The sequence below is a fragment of the Haliotis cracherodii genome, unplaced genomic scaffold, assembly GCF_022045235.1.
Source record: "Haliotis cracherodii isolate W230 unplaced genomic scaffold, xgHalCrac1.p SCAF_3, whole genome shotgun sequence".
Classification (NCBI taxonomy): Eukaryota; Metazoa; Mollusca; class Gastropoda; order Lepetellida; family Haliotidae; genus Haliotis; species Haliotis cracherodii.
In genome coordinates this window covers 9,593,162-9,610,221 of record NW_027266286.1, presented here as the reverse complement: position 1 = coordinate 9,610,221, position 17,060 = coordinate 9,593,162, and the positions used below count along the sequence as shown (strand labels likewise).

The 17,060-nt window shown below is 40.3% G+C and overlaps 1 protein-coding gene across 1 annotated transcript in view; it reads left to right on the top strand.

Annotated features, from left to right (window-relative positions):
- The first annotated feature begins 7,517 nt into the window (after positions 1 to 7,517).
- The window catches only part of LOC139474519 (glutathionyl-hydroquinone reductase YqjG-like), a 37,718-nt gene continuing 28,175 nt past the window's right edge, over positions 7,518 to 17,060 (top strand). The window contains exons 1-3 of the mRNA XM_071257569.1: positions 7,518 to 7,643; positions 10,449 to 10,717; positions 16,359 to 16,537. Coding sequence (XP_071113670.1) covers positions 7,636 to 7,643; positions 10,449 to 10,717; positions 16,359 to 16,537 — 456 coding nt within the window. The 5' untranslated portion in view covers positions 7,518 to 7,635. The remainder of the gene's footprint in view (positions 7,644 to 10,448; positions 10,718 to 16,358; positions 16,538 to 17,060) is intronic.

Genomic DNA, 17,060 nt, shown 5'->3' with positions numbered 1-17,060 from the left:
CAAGACCGTAGACGACCAGATTGCCGGTGTCCCTCTGTGAGTGAAATTGACCACGAGATCTCCGAAAACATATGCATATAATTTTGCATTACATAACATGGATTTTTACATATTTCGAACACAAAGAAAGTTGGATCATTTCGAATGGAGGCATGACTGACAACTATATTCATATTCAAATTTATATGAATGCCACACCTTCAGAGAAGATCAAGGACTAGCTTCATATGCATGATCTGGGCCCGTTGCAAAGAGCTGCATGTTAACGTGATAACCCACAAAAATGCACTGCATTGTCGGGATTCAAGCTCTGTCGCAAACGCACATGCGTTGAATAACAATTGTGCATGCGTAATTTTAAAGACTTCTCCTGGATTTAATATATAGAATCAATGTTTCCAGTGTATGTCAAGTACATCTGTGGTCAATTGCAGTTATTGTTAATGTATTGCTTAGATGATTGACAATCATAGAAGGTTGCGTCACAGCCATATTTATATTCACATCATTCCAATCATCACATCAGTATACTTACATCGTTTTATGAAACCAACGCAAAATAGCACTGAGAATCATATAGAACGGAACTCAAAGATTCGAAAATTAGGTAACATAAAAAGCAATTTATTGTCGGTACCATAACTGTTTTCACATTTATACCACTGCTATGCATTCTTTGCGACTGCCTTACGCTCTACATGTATAAACCCTTGAACCCAACATCTTTAAACCCTCACACTCTACATCTATAAACCCTTACACTCTACATCTATAAACCCTTACACTGTACATATATAAACCCTTACACTCTACTCATATATACCCTTACATTCTACATCTATAAACCCTTACACTCTACATCTATAAACCCTTACACTTTACATATATAAACCCTTACACTCTACTCATATATACCCTTACATTCTACATCTATAAACCCTTACACTCTACATATATAAACCCTTACACTCTACATCTATAAACCCTTACACTCTACGTCTATAAACCCTTACACTCCACATATATAAACGCCTACGCTCTACGTCTATAAACCCTTACATTCTACATCTATTAACCATCACACTCTACTTATATAAACCTTTACACTCTACATATATAAACCCTTACACTCTACATCTATAAACCCTTACACTCTACATCTATAAACCCTTACACTCTACATCTATAAACCCTTACACTCTACATCTATAAACCCTTACACTCTACATCTTTAAAACCTTACACCCAACATCTTTAAAACCATACACCTTACATATATAATCCTTTACATTCTACATCTATAAACCCTTACACTCTACATTTTTAAACCCTTACTCTCTACATCTATAAACCCTTACACTCTACATCTATAAACCCTTACACCTACATCTATAAACCCTTACACTCCACATCTTTACACCCTTAAACTCTACATCTATAAACCCTTACACCCTACATCTATAAACCCTTACACCCTACATCTATAAACCCTTACACCCTACATCTATAAACCCTTACACTCTACATCTTTAAAACCTTACACCCTACATATATAATCCTTACACCCTACATCTATGAACCCCTGCACTCTTTACCTATAACCTCGTATGCTCCACATCGAAAATATCCTTACACCTAATATCTAAAAACCCTTACGCTCTACATCAGTAAACCCGTACACCCTATGTTTATAAACCCTAACACCAAACGTCTGTAAACCCTTACACCCTACATATGTAGCCCTTGCTCTCGACATCTATAAACCCGTACACTCTACATCTATAAACACTTACACCCTACATAAATCAACCCTCATATATAAATATCAATAATTCACATAATATAAAACCCCTACATCCTATGTAAATACACGCTAACGCATGTTAAACCCTATCTTTACTAATATAACATATCCGCAAAATACTGAAACTATACATATTCTATTTTTTTTTATCTATGAACCCTTCTACCATACATGTATATCGAATATAAAACCCCTTACATCCTAACGTAAATAAAGAAAACCTCACACCCTACATATATTACTCTTACACTCCTACATGATTACTCAGTATATCACCCTTACTCTTTACATATATTACCATCACACCAAAATTATATTACACAGCACACCCTACATCTATAAACCCTTACATCCTACATATGCTACTCCTATTACCCTTAGATACGCATGTCACCCTTACACTTTACATATAATACCATCCCACCAAATATATATTACACAGCACATCCTACACTTTTCAACCCTTACATCCCACATATATTACTCCTTTTACCCTTAGATACTCATGTCACCCTTACTCTTTACATATAATACCATCCCACCAAATATATATTACACAGCACACCCTACAGCTATGAACCCTTACATCCCACATATATTACTCCTTTTACCCTTAGATACTCATGTCACCCTTACTCTTTACATATAATACCATCCCACCAAATATATATTACACAGCACACCCTACATCTATAAACCCTTACATCCCACATATATTACGCCTATTACCCTTAGATAAGCATGTCACCCTTATTCTTTACATATAATACCACCCCACCAAATATATATTACACAGCACACCCTACATCTATAAACCCTTACATCCCACATATATTACGCCTATTACCCTTAGATACGCATGTCACCCTTACTCTTTACATATAATACCATCCCACCAAATATATATTACACAGCACACCCTACAGCTATACACCCTTACATCCCACGTATATTACTCCTATTACCCCTAGATACTCATGTCACCCTTACTCTTTACATATAATATCATCACACCAAATATATATTACACAGCACACCCTACATCTATAAACCCTTACATCCCACATATATTACTCCTTTTACCCTTAGATACTCATGTCACCCTTACACTGTACATATAATACCATCCCACCAAATATATATTACACGGCACACCCTACAGCTATTAATCTTTATACTATACATATATTACTCCTATTACCCCTACATACGTATATTCCCATTTCGCTTTACATATATTACCATCACACCAAACATGATATATTACACGGAACACCCTGCATCTATAAACCCTTACATCCCACAAATATTACTCCTTTTACCCTTAGATACTCATGTCACCCTTACTCTTTACATATAATACCATCCCACCAAATATATATTACACAGCACACCCTACATCTATAAACCCTTACATCCTAAATATATTACTCCTATTACCCTTAGATACGCATGTCACCCTTACACTTTACATATAATACCATCCCACCAAATATATATTACACAGCACACCCTACAGCTATGAACCCTTACATCCCACATATATTACTCCTTTTACCCTTAGATACTCATGTCACCCTTACTCTTTACATATAATACCATCCCACCAAATATATATTACACAGCACACCCTACATCTATAAACCCTTACATCCCACATATATTACGCCTATTACCCTTAGATACGCATGTCTCCCTTACACTTTACATATAATACCACCCCACCAAATATATATTACACAGCACACCCTACAGCTATACACCCTTACATCCCACGTATATTACTCCTATTACCCCTAGATACTCATGTCACCCTTACACTTTACATATAATATCATCACACCAAATATATATTACACAGCACACCCTACAGCTATAAACCCTTACATCCCACATATATTACTCCTTTTACCCTTAGATACTCATGTCACCCTTACACTGTACATATAATACCATCCCACCAAATATATATTACACGGCACACCCTACATCTATAAACCCTTACATCCCACATATATTACTCCTTTTACCCTTAGATACTCATGTCACCCTTACACTGTACATATAATACCATCCCACCAAATATATATTACACGGCACACCCTACAGCTATTAATCTTTATACTCTACATATATTACTCCTATTACCCCTACACACGTATATTCCCATTTCGCTTTACATATATTACCATCACACCAAACATGATATATTACACGGAACACCCTGCATCTATGAACCCTTACATCCCACATATATTACTCCCATTATCCCTAGACACTCATGTCACCCTTACTCTTTACATATAATACCATCCCACCAAATATACATTACACAGCACACCCTACAGCTATGAACCCTTACATCCCACATATATTACTCCTTTTACCCCTAGATACTCATGTCACCCTTACTCTTTCCATATAATACCATCCCACCAAATATATATTACACAGCACACCCTACAGCTATGAACCCTTACATCCCACATATATTACTCCAATTACCCCTAGATACTCATGTCACCCTTACACTGTACATATGATACCATCCCACCAAATATGTATTACACAGCACACCCTACATCTATAAACCCTTACATCCCACATATATTACTCCTATTACCCCTACACACGTATATTCCCCTTTCACTTTACATATATTCCCATCACACCAAACATACTATATTACACAGCACACCCTGAAGCTATTAACCCTTATACCTTACATATATTACTCCTATACCACTACATACGTATATCACTCTTACTGGTATATTTATTACCATCACACCAAACATGATATATTAAACAGCACATCCTACATCTATTAACCCTTATGCCCTACATATATTACTCCTAGAACCCTAAATACGTATAGCACCCTTACACTTTACATATATTACCATAACACCAAACATGACATATTAAACAGCACACCCAACAGCTATTAACCCTTATACCCTACATATATTACTCCTATACCCCTAAATACGTATAGCACCCTAACACATTACATATATTAACATCACACCAAAAAAGATATATTACACAGCACACCCTACAGCTATTAACCCTTATACTCTACATATATTACTCCTATACCCCTAAATTCGTATAGCATCCTTACATTTTACATATATTAACATCACACCAAACATGATATATTACACAGCACATCCTACATCTATTAACCCTTATGCCCTACATATATTACTCCTAGACTCCTAAATACGTATAGCACCCTTACACATTACATATGTTAACATCACACTAAACATGATATATTAAATAGCACATCCTACAGCTATTAACCCTTATACCCTACATATATTACTCCTATACCCCTAAATTCGTATAGCATCCTTACACTTTACATATATTACCATCACACCAAACATATATTACACAGCACATCCTACAGCTATTAACCCTTATACCCTACATATATTACTCCTATACCCTACATACGTATATCACTCTTACACATTACATATGTTAACATCACACCAAACATGATATATTACATAGCACACCCTATAGCTATTAACCCTTATACTCTACATATACTACTCCTATTGTCCTAAATACGTATAGAACCCTTACACATTACATAATGAATGAATGAATGAATGATCTTTATTTCCTCCATTAATTTCGGAGAGTGATAAATACTCTACATATATTAATCATATTACCCCTGTTCAGCCTCTTTTAATCTACAAGCTGCAGCCTTAGTGTGTTTTTTCTCCCTGTGGTGTTTGAATGTACGATAAACAACGATCACGAGTCGTTTCTTTCATAAATATAAACCGTTACACCTTACGTTGATGAACCCTGTACCCTCTAGATATATATTTACCACAGCGGCATACAATCAATAATGAAATTGCGATAGGAATTGCCATATGGTTGCAGTTGTCAATTCTATGAATCAAATATGTCTGTGTGGCGGCCATATTGGATGGCAGACCAACGTCTGGGCTCACTTGCACAAACTGACGTTGGCGTTCGGACAGTTGTACCTCCGTTATGGACAACGAACCTACAATAGTCGATGTGCAACAATAGCTTTGTGCAAGTGGGCCCAGACAAAATCACAATCAGAGGGACGAACGGCCTTGACATAGATTCTCTCCAAAGCCCAGGCTTCACAAGTAGCTCCAAATCGTTCCGAAAAAAATCGAAAATATGAAATGATTAGGTTCGACGGCGGAGGAAGGACTACTTGTGACGTCATTCACATTCACAGCTGTTACACACACTGCTGTCAAACAGTGATCCCCACCCGTTCAGGTGAAATCTGACCCTCCCTTGTGTGAAAAAAAACCCCTTCCCCCTATCCCTCTTCTCTGTCTCTTTCACAACCACGGGGCATCCATCCGTCCCTTCATCTGACTGAGAGTGTTCGGCGGTCTGACAGTGCCACAGGCTGGTTGTCACAGAAGGAGTCCTGTCAACACACCAACAACGTGAATAGAGAAATGTAAAACATACAGACATTTTCCACAGGCTGATTGTCACAGACAGAACTCCGTCAACACACCAACAACGTGAATAGAGAAATGTAAAACATACACACATATTCCACAGGCTGATTGTCACAGACAGAACTCCGTCAACACACCAACAACGTGAATAGAGAAATGTAAAACATACAGACATATTCAACAGGCTGATTGTCACAGACAGAACTCAACACACCAAACAGAGAAATGTAAAATACAAATGTATACCGACAAAGCAAACCCTCCTTACGATGAATCACGAAACATATAATGCCATACTTTAGAGTGAGTGAGTGAGTTTGGTATAACAGTATTTCAGTTATATCACGGCGTGTCAGCTAACTGTGGGAGGAAATCCGAAGTGATGCAACTCTGAAACGTTTACCACCATTAACCATACTTTTAGAACTCGTGTCTATACCAGTACTTAATCATTTGATGTTGTGTTTTGTGTGTACATGTATATTGAAAGGACGTATTGACATACATTACAGTCATATAGCTCGAGGTTACTTTAACTTTATGTAACTTTTTACACTGGGACTGGCTGCAAAATGTTTTAGTCTCCCACTCAAGACTGATTAGTGAAGATAACTGTAGCAACGTGCGTAGCCCACATTCGGTCAATACAGGTCGCTATGATACAAAGGAATTAGCCGTTGATAAAATAAAATTAAAATCATAGATCATGTCATTCGTGACCACTCGTGTAATTCCGTGCTGGTAACGGAAACGGACGAGAGGTGACAAATGAGCCCATGAGAGACATAAAATAAAAAAGATCATAAACGATATGTAGGGCTCATAGGATACATGGGCTATGAACACTTATATTTTATGACCAGCTACGAATTCCTGTGTGTGGTATTTTCAACTTGGACAACATTAACACATCGGTGTATTACGTTATACAGTAAACTACGGTTATAACGAACTCAAAGGGACTACTATTTTTAGTTCGTTATAACCGTAGTTCGTTATAAGCATATATACAGCATAACTACAGCAAATAGTCGGGACTAAAAAGTTAGTTCGTTATATCCGTCAGTTCGTTATAAGCGTGTTCGTTATAACCATAGTTTACTGTACAACATATTAAGTGATAGTTGCCTCACTTGCCTCGTTGTAACCGGTTGTCCTAACTTCCAACTTGTTGAATGACCGGAATGACGCTCTGGTGGGACACGTACAACACCGGATGTCCTCTGAATGACTACGAGCTTCGGTGGTTGAACAAGCCAAGGTTACACTGCAAGAAGGACTAGCCAGATGGAATTAAATCAGATGATTTAATAACGTATTGCGGGTACCTAATAACATTCTAGCATGTCAAGGTTTGTTTCAAATTTCTTCATACTGTATTGGCACGAATAGATTGTTCTTTTAAACTGTCCTAAATATTCTCTTAAAAACGTGTAAAAATAATTTCCTATCAATACCAGTATTGATAAAATCTTAAAAATAATATATAGACTGCCATAATAGCATATAGACTGGCAGGAATGCAGTATACCGGACACCTTCCGCCATTGGTAAGAGATGTGCACGAGCTCATTCCTCAGTAACGTTGGTTTGGTTTGTTGTTTAACACCGCACTCAGCAATATTACAGCTATATGACGGCGGTCTGTAAATAATCGAGTCTAGACCAGAGAATCCAGTGATTAGTATCATGAGCATCGATCCACGCAATTGGGACCGATGACATGTATCAACCAAGTCAGCGAGCCTGACCACCCGATCCCGTTAGTCGCCTTTTACGACAAGCATAGTCGCCTTTTACGGCAAGCATGGGTTGCTGAAGACCTATTCTACCCCGGATCTTCACGGGTCCCCTCAGTTACGTAGTTACGTAGAAACATATTGAACGTTTAGAAAAAGAAAGTACATAAAATGAAAGATATTGAACCGTCTCGCACTTATACAGACTCACGTGTATGTACATGTATTCTTTTCTCTTCAACCATTACCCTGTACGAATGGAACCCCTCGCTAGTGTACGTTAAGGCACAAGACCTCTTCCCTTGGATATGGCTGCCAAACAGTCGGATGGACCAGGGTAGCTCTGCACACCTGGACAATGATAATATCAGGCATTACTGGTAGTTTTAGCTATGTCGGCGACTGGCCGTAAGTGGTCGTCCAACTCTGCTGTCTGGGCCACTACAGCAGTCACGAGGATGTATTTTCCAAGCGTTTTGATAAACATGACTTGGTAAATGTCACAAGTTAAATAATGACATTTTTGTCTTCACAAACCCTTAGAAACAATAAAAAATATGACAAAGGACCTGTGATACATCACTGCTAATATTCCCGTATTCATCTGGTTCTGTGTGTAAATTTCAGTTATTTCGTGAAACTCTGAATTTTGGACACAGTGCGCGCATACATGCACGCACGCATGCATGCACACTTTACCATTTAAATGATAATCTTTTTTTGGTTTTCTTTTAACCATTACTATGTATAAGCTCTATAATACATATACGATAACACTGAAATATCATAGGTTTTAAGATATAATCAATATCTTTACCCTTGAGCTCAACATTCCAACTGTACGAGTAACAATAGAAAGCGGAGTAATATTTAAGTGCATTGAGAGTTACCCCCCTTTTCACTGACCTCGAGGGTCAACCGTGGCGAGTCTTGCTTACATTCCTAAAATATTCGGGGTGTATATATCTGGTATTGATTTCTCATACCTTTATTGGGTGGCCACTTTTGCGTGATGTTGGGCTCTCGGAGCCTAAGAGCCCCTGAAAGAAAGGTGGGTTACGCATGAGATCTACATACATGTAAACCTATAGATATTATGTTACTACGAATATTCAGCGACTTTTCGTAAGTAATCGAACTTCCATGACACGAAGATATTAGTCTAATCCGACAATTTCGTAATCGTAGTCCATAATAGGCCCCATGATGCCTAATTGAGAATAATAAAAAGTGCTAATCTCTAAAAATTGTAATAGGTGTCTCCATTTTTCGGGTAGATCTATCAAATTACTTAATTTGGTGGAATTAAAGATCTACTTCACACATAAAATATTTATATTATTTGGATAAAGTGGCTTAATACAATTATTCGCACAAGGCTAAACATGTTACTCTAAGAATGTTGCTATTTTGACGAGGAACAAATCATTAGAATGTTCAAGTCCAAAATTTACCTTGCGCTTGCAGCTCCCACCAAGCCCAGAGTATCTTTTGATGACGTCACTGATTTCAGTTGTAATGCAGGATGACGTTTTAATCACGTGCTTATGATGTTCCATAATACGACAGATTGGATTCGAAACTGGACGTGTCTTCCTTTGAGCACATTTTTAGATTCGTTTCCACTCTCCTACCCAGAGTTCCATGCGGCCGACAGCCAGCCAGCATAGTACATGCTTATCCGTCGCAAGAGCTGACTGAAATAAGGATCACGTGGCTAACATGTGTGACATATAGCCTAAAGCTGGACTGGTTGCTCATGCTATTGACCAGCGGTTTGGGGAGCCCAAGTTATAGATGGAGAAATCATAACTGTGTCATGAACAATATTCACTCACTCACTCGTGTGAAACCATGTTGTCATAGGTCACAGTTAAGTGTCATGAATCAATCGTATGCTGTGTTTTGTTTGGTTAATATAACATTAACAATCGTCATGAATCGTATAGTCGGTTTAGTTTTGTTAATATATCATTACTAGGGTTAAAGAAAAACATAATGACGTCTTGAATTAATTTTAAATTGCAACAAAGCAATATATCTTCTACTAACTATGCTCAATTTCTCTCCCAAATATTACGAAACTAAAACAAATATCACTTTTTTTATCACTTATATCATACGAAAAAATATGTCTCATACACGAAATGTGAAAACGATAAATTAATGACCTTCTGGTCGTCATGCCGCAACGTTTTTGCATAATCATGCTGAATTGACAAATTTGCCTAATCTATTATACATGTATTAATATGTATCACAAAAGATTAACTTCATATACTAATATTGACCAACGTAATGCAATTTTGTATTGGAATAACATGTTCTATCTGTACCAGGGAAGTGATAAAAAAATAATATAACATTGTCATTCAGATGTGCTGTGTAATTTATGCTTCTACGCGTTTTCGGTTCCAGCCGCTCGTTGCTTGGGCTGATCAGAACATCGGAAGCATTCGGGTGGTTTTCCAACCACAGTCGGCTATTTCACGGACACATGCGGAGATCGGCGATCACTCTGTTGTCTGCTCCGAAGTTGTTGGTGTTTAGAAAGGCACATCTGTCAAACTTTGCGAAAATGAGCTCAGGTGGAAGTGGCAACAACGGGACTGGCTCGTGGAAGTCGTCAATAAGCGAGAAGGGAGCTTTTGTCAGGAAACAGTCTGCTTTCAGGAATGCTGTAACCGGTGAGACAAACTGCATGTCATTGTTGTGCCTAGACTTGCCGCGGCGTCATTCATTAGAAATAATCTTGAGCGTTACGTTTGATGTTCATCGACTTTATTACATCGTTTTAGCGACGGATTTGAAATAACTCTTACACACCTAGAAACATGACTCTATCTAACTTAGTATATATTACATTCACCCGTGAAGATACGGTTTAGATTTGTTTAGAAAGAGGCGACTAATCTGATCTGGTACGTGGTCACGGCTGCTGACTTCAGAGGTTGCACAGGACCACATAACTAAAATTCTATATTAAAGGGCAAGTTCACACGGAAATAAACAATTTTTTCTTGTACTTTTTCCACATTAAAAGTGTTAACCTAGAAGTGTCATAGACAAAAATATAAAAATATCACTAATAATTGACATATTTTTTGCATTAAAATGATTTACATTTTTCACATTTACCAAGTGTTCTATTTCCATAACAAAAACACCATGGCTTATGCTCCTTACAATATGACGTCATTGGTGCCAATTGATAAACATTATGAAGTCATCATGCTTTGTTAGAGCCGCTTCACGTGGTGTAGGTACAGGTGTGTGATTCTAGCGTCTCAGATGCCAGCCAGCATAGTGTTATGCTGAGTCACCACTGCGCCGGAGTGTGTCGTAGGCCATGTTGTTTTACCACAAACTGGTACTTGATATCTTTTGCGTTGAGAATAGACAGGGACCCAGCTGAACTGGCACCAAGTACGTCATAATCTAAGGGGGATAACTCAGGCCTGTTTAGCTAAAAAAACGAAGGCCTTATAACGGCATATCATTTTTACACTATTGTGAGCTTCCTACTTTCACTGTGAAAAAAATGAGTATATTTTCAAACACAGATACTAACTAATTCTAAAATTGCATTTTGTTTAGAAAAAGATAGAAAGTGATTTTTGTGTGTACACTTCCCCTTTAACAAAGTCCATGCCCAAATATCACACGAGGCATTTCGTGAGATTTCGGCATTGAGTTCAGTATTATAGATTTGTATTTACCTGGTCTTTTGCACAGGAACTCGATATTGCTCTATGTAAAAATATATGCCCCCTATGTAGTATAGAGGGCGTATATTTGTACATAGAGCAATATCTAGTTCCTGTGGTCCTGTGATAAGTGTCATAGTATCGGAATTGCATTGATCGATGCTGTTAATGTTAATCACTAGATTGTCAGGTCCAGACTCGATTATTTACATTCTGCCGTCATCTGGATGTAGTGCAGGTTTAACAACACACAATCAATATTTTATAGAATATTACTGACATGGACCTCTGATTACATTAAAGTTACAGGGAAAGCAAGTAGCATCAATATTATGAAAGCATTTTATATGGTCTGTGATGTATCTAAAGTTGATTAAAACATGTATTACAAAGGGAATATCTCATCTTTTTAGACTGCTGTATTCAGCGTACTTCTAGTTTGACATATTCAGGGCACATCCATTAAACATTGTGGCAGTACCAGACAAGCATAAAACAGATACCATTATGACAATGACAACTGTGTTGCTAACTAAACATTTCTGATAATATTAACAACGCATGTCGGTCTGACGTTGATTAATGAACAATTTGCATACTCGTATATGCAAGGGACCGACGTATGGTTCTCAGTAGGAAGTGTAAACTTGGAGACGATGGCTTGTGGTATATACAGTTCTACTTTATACATGTTGATATATACATACAAAAGACACTATGTGCCTGGTCAGCACATAGTGGTAGTGGTTGTTGTCTAGGTGCCCCGGAGCACCCAGTCTAACCCTAGCTAGGCTAAGGGTAAGACCTTTCTTTTCTCCTTCTCTCCTCCTCTCTGGACCAAGGCTTATATAGCCAAGGTAACCTGACATTTAGTGAGTAACAAATATAAATGTAAACAGTAAATCATCAGTGACATACTTGCACATCCTGTTCAGGATGGCAGACGGTCGATGTACACAAAAATGGGGATTAACAAATAGGATTAGCATCTAATAAATAACAACAATTAAGTGTTTCAAGGCATATAGATGTCATGGCTCCAGGGTAATGAGCCTTTGCAATCAAATGTTCTTCAGACAATGGATGTCGTAAATCAGTCGCTATGACAATATTGCCATAGTTGTACTGGTTGTTATCCCACCCCACACCACACTAACAATATACACCGCAGTAGCATACACCACTCCACACCACACTAACAACATACACCACCCCACACCACACTAGCATACACCACTCCACACCACACTAGCATACACCACTCCACACCACCCCACACCACACTAGCATACACCACCCAACACCACACTAGCATACACCACCCCACACCACACTAGCATACACCACCCCACACCACACTAGCATACACCACCCCACACCACACTAGCATACACCACTCCACACCTCACTAGCATACACCACTCCACACCTCACTAGCATACACCACCCCACACCACACTAGCAACATACACCACCCCACACCACACTATCATACACCACCCCACACCACACTAGCATACACCACCCCACACCACACTAGCATACACCACACTAGCATACACCACCCCACACCACACTAACAACATACACCACCCACACCACACTAGCAACATACACCACTCCACACCACACTAGCATACACCACTCACACCACACTAGCAACATACACCACACTAGCATACACCACTCCACACCACACTAGCAACATACACCACCCCACACCACACTAACATACACCACTCACACCACACTAGCAACATACACCACTCCACACCACACTAGCAACATACACCACTCCACACCACACTAGCATACACCACTCACACCACACTAGCAACATACACCACACTAACATACACCACCCACACCACACTAGCAACATACACCACACTAGTAACATACACCACCCCACATCACACAACATACACCACACCAGCATACACCACCCCATAATACACCAGCATACACCACTCCACACTAACAATATACACCACCCGACACCTTCCACCCTACCAACATCACCCAAACCATCTCTTTCCACCCCACCCTATTCCACACCATACCAAACCATTTCATTCAATCCGATACCACCTCATTCCATCCCACCCCATGCCAAACCACCTCATTCCATCCCACCCCGTACCAAACCACCTTATTCCATCCCACCCCATACCAAACCATCTCATTCCATCCCACACTATTCCTCCCCATACCAAACCATCTCATTCCACCCCATACCAAACCATCTCATTCCACCCCATACCACACCATCTCATTCCACCCCATACCAAACCATCTCATTCCACCCCACACTATTCCACCCCATACCAAACCATCTCATTCCATCCCACACTATTCCTCCCCATACCAAACCATCTCATTCCACCCCATACCAAACCATCTCATTCGACCCCACCCTATACCACCCCATACCAAACCATCTCATTCCACCCCATACCAAACCATCTCATTCGACCCCACACTATTCCACCCCATACCAAACCATCTCATTCCACCCCATACCAAACCATCTCATTCCATCCCACACTATTCCTCCCCATACCAAACCATCTCATTCCACCCCATACCAAACCATCTCATTCGACCCCACACTATTCCTCCCCATACCAAACCATCTCATTCCACCCCATACCAAACCATCTCATTCCATCCCACACTATTCCTCCCCATACCAAACCATCTCATTCCACCCCATACCAAACCATCTCATTCCATCCCACACTATTCCTCCCCATACCAAACCATCTCATTCCACCCCATACCAAACCATCTCATTCGACCCCACACTATTCCTCCCCATACCAAACCATCTCATTCCACCCCATACCAAACCATCTCATTCGACCCCACACTATTCCTCCCCATACCAAACCATCTCATTCCACCCCATACCAAACCATCTCATTCGACCCCACACTATTCCTCCCCATACCAAACCATCTCATTCCACCCCATACCAAACCATCTCATTCCATCCCACACTATTCCTCCCCATACCAAACCATCTCATTCCACCCCATACCAAACCATCTCATTCGACCCCACACTATTCCTCCCCATACCAAACCATCTCATTCCACCCCATACCAAACCATCTCATTCGACCCCACACTATTCCTCCCCATACCAAACCATCTCATTCCACCCCATACCAAACCATTTCATTCCATCCCACACTATTCCACCCCATACAAAACCATCTCATTCCACCCCATACAAAACCATCTCATTTGACCCCACCCTATTCCACCCCATACCAAACCATTTCATTCCACCCCACACTATTCCACCCCATACCAAACCATCTCATTCCACCCCATACCAAACCATCTCATTCGACCCCACACTATTCCTCCCCATACCAAACCATCTCATTCCACCCCATACCAAACCATCTCATTCGACCCCACACTATTCCTCCCCATACCAAACCATCTCATTCCACCCCATACCAAACCATCTCATTCGACCCCACACTATTCCTCCCCGTACCAAACCATCTCATTCCACCCCATACCAAACCATTTCATTCCATCCCACACTATTCCACCCCATACAAAACCATCTCATTCCACCCCATACCAAACCATCTCATTTGACCCCACCCTATTCCACCCCATACCAAACCATCTCATTCCACCCCATACCAAACCATCTCATTCGACCCCACACTATTCCTCCCCATACCAAACCATCTCATTCCACCCCATACCAAACCATCTCATTCCATCCCACACTATTCCTCCCCATACCAAACCATCTCATTCCACCCCATACCAAACCATCTCATTCGACCCCACACTATTCCTCCCCATACCAAACCATCTCATTCCACCCCATACCAAACCATCTCATTCGACCCCACACTATTCCTCCCCATACCAAACCATCTCATTCCACCCCATACCAAACCATTTCATTCCATCCCACACTATTCCACCCCATACAAAACCATCTCATTCCACCCCATACCAAACCATCTCATTCCACCCCACCCTATTCCACCCCATACCAAACCATCTCATTCCACCCCACACTATTCCTCCTCATACCAAACCATCTCATTCCACCCCATACCAAACCATCTCATTTGACCCCACCCTATACCACCCCATACCAAACCATCTCATTCCATCCCACACTATTCCACCCCATACCAAACCATCTCATTCCACCCCACACTGTTCCACCCCATACCAAACCATCTCATTCCACCCCATACCAAACCATCTCATTCCACCCCACACTATTCCACCCCATACCAAACCATCTCATTCCACCCCATACCAAACCATCTCATTCCACCCCACCCTATTCCACCCAATACCAAACCATCTCATTCCACCCCACCCTATTCCACCACATACCAAACCATCTCATTCCACCCCACCCTATTCCTACTCATACCAAACCATCTCATTCCATCCCACACTATTCCACACCACCTGCCCATTCCACCCAAGATAACAAACTGAAACCACACCTTCCAATGCCACCCTTTTAGTCTATTTCCTTATACCACTGACAGACCAGTGTTCAGTTCAGAACCTAATGAGAGTTATCTCCCTTACATCACATTGCTTTTTCTGTGCTCCTCCAGCTGATGGATCAAGTGGATTCAAAGCAGAGGCCAAACGCTACCATCTGTACGTCTCCCTGGCGTGTCCGTGGGCCCACCGTGCCCTCATACTTCGAGCACTGAAGGGGTTGGACGATGTCATCTCCTGTACTGTCGTGGATTGGATGTTGGGAGAGGGGGGATGGAAGTTCACGGATCAGGTGAGCTTTGAAAATTTACACTTCCATGATATCTGTAAAAATATTTTGATGTCTTTATTTGTGTTGTTTGACAAGAACATCTAATTGCAACATAAATACAAATACCTTTGGTCATTCGGGATCCTCAACATAGGTTGCAATACAGACAATTTGCAAGTGCACAGGTGGACATAGAAACAATAATAGCACACTGCAGATGCAGCATGATGTTTGTTTGCTTGTTGTTTAAAGCCGCACTCAGCAATATTCCAGGAAATAATCGAGTCTGGACCAGACAATCGAGTGATTGACATCATGAGCATCAATCCACGCAATTGGGATATGATGACATGCATCAACCAAGACAGTGAGCCTGACCACCTGATCCTGTTAGTTGCCTCTTACAACAAGTAACTCCCAGATGAGGCTGCCTTGTAACTAATAATAAGAAACAAACACACAGATGAGGCCGCCTTGTGACTAATAATAAGAAACAAACTCGCAGACGAGGCCGCCTTGTAACTAATAATAAGAAACAAACTCA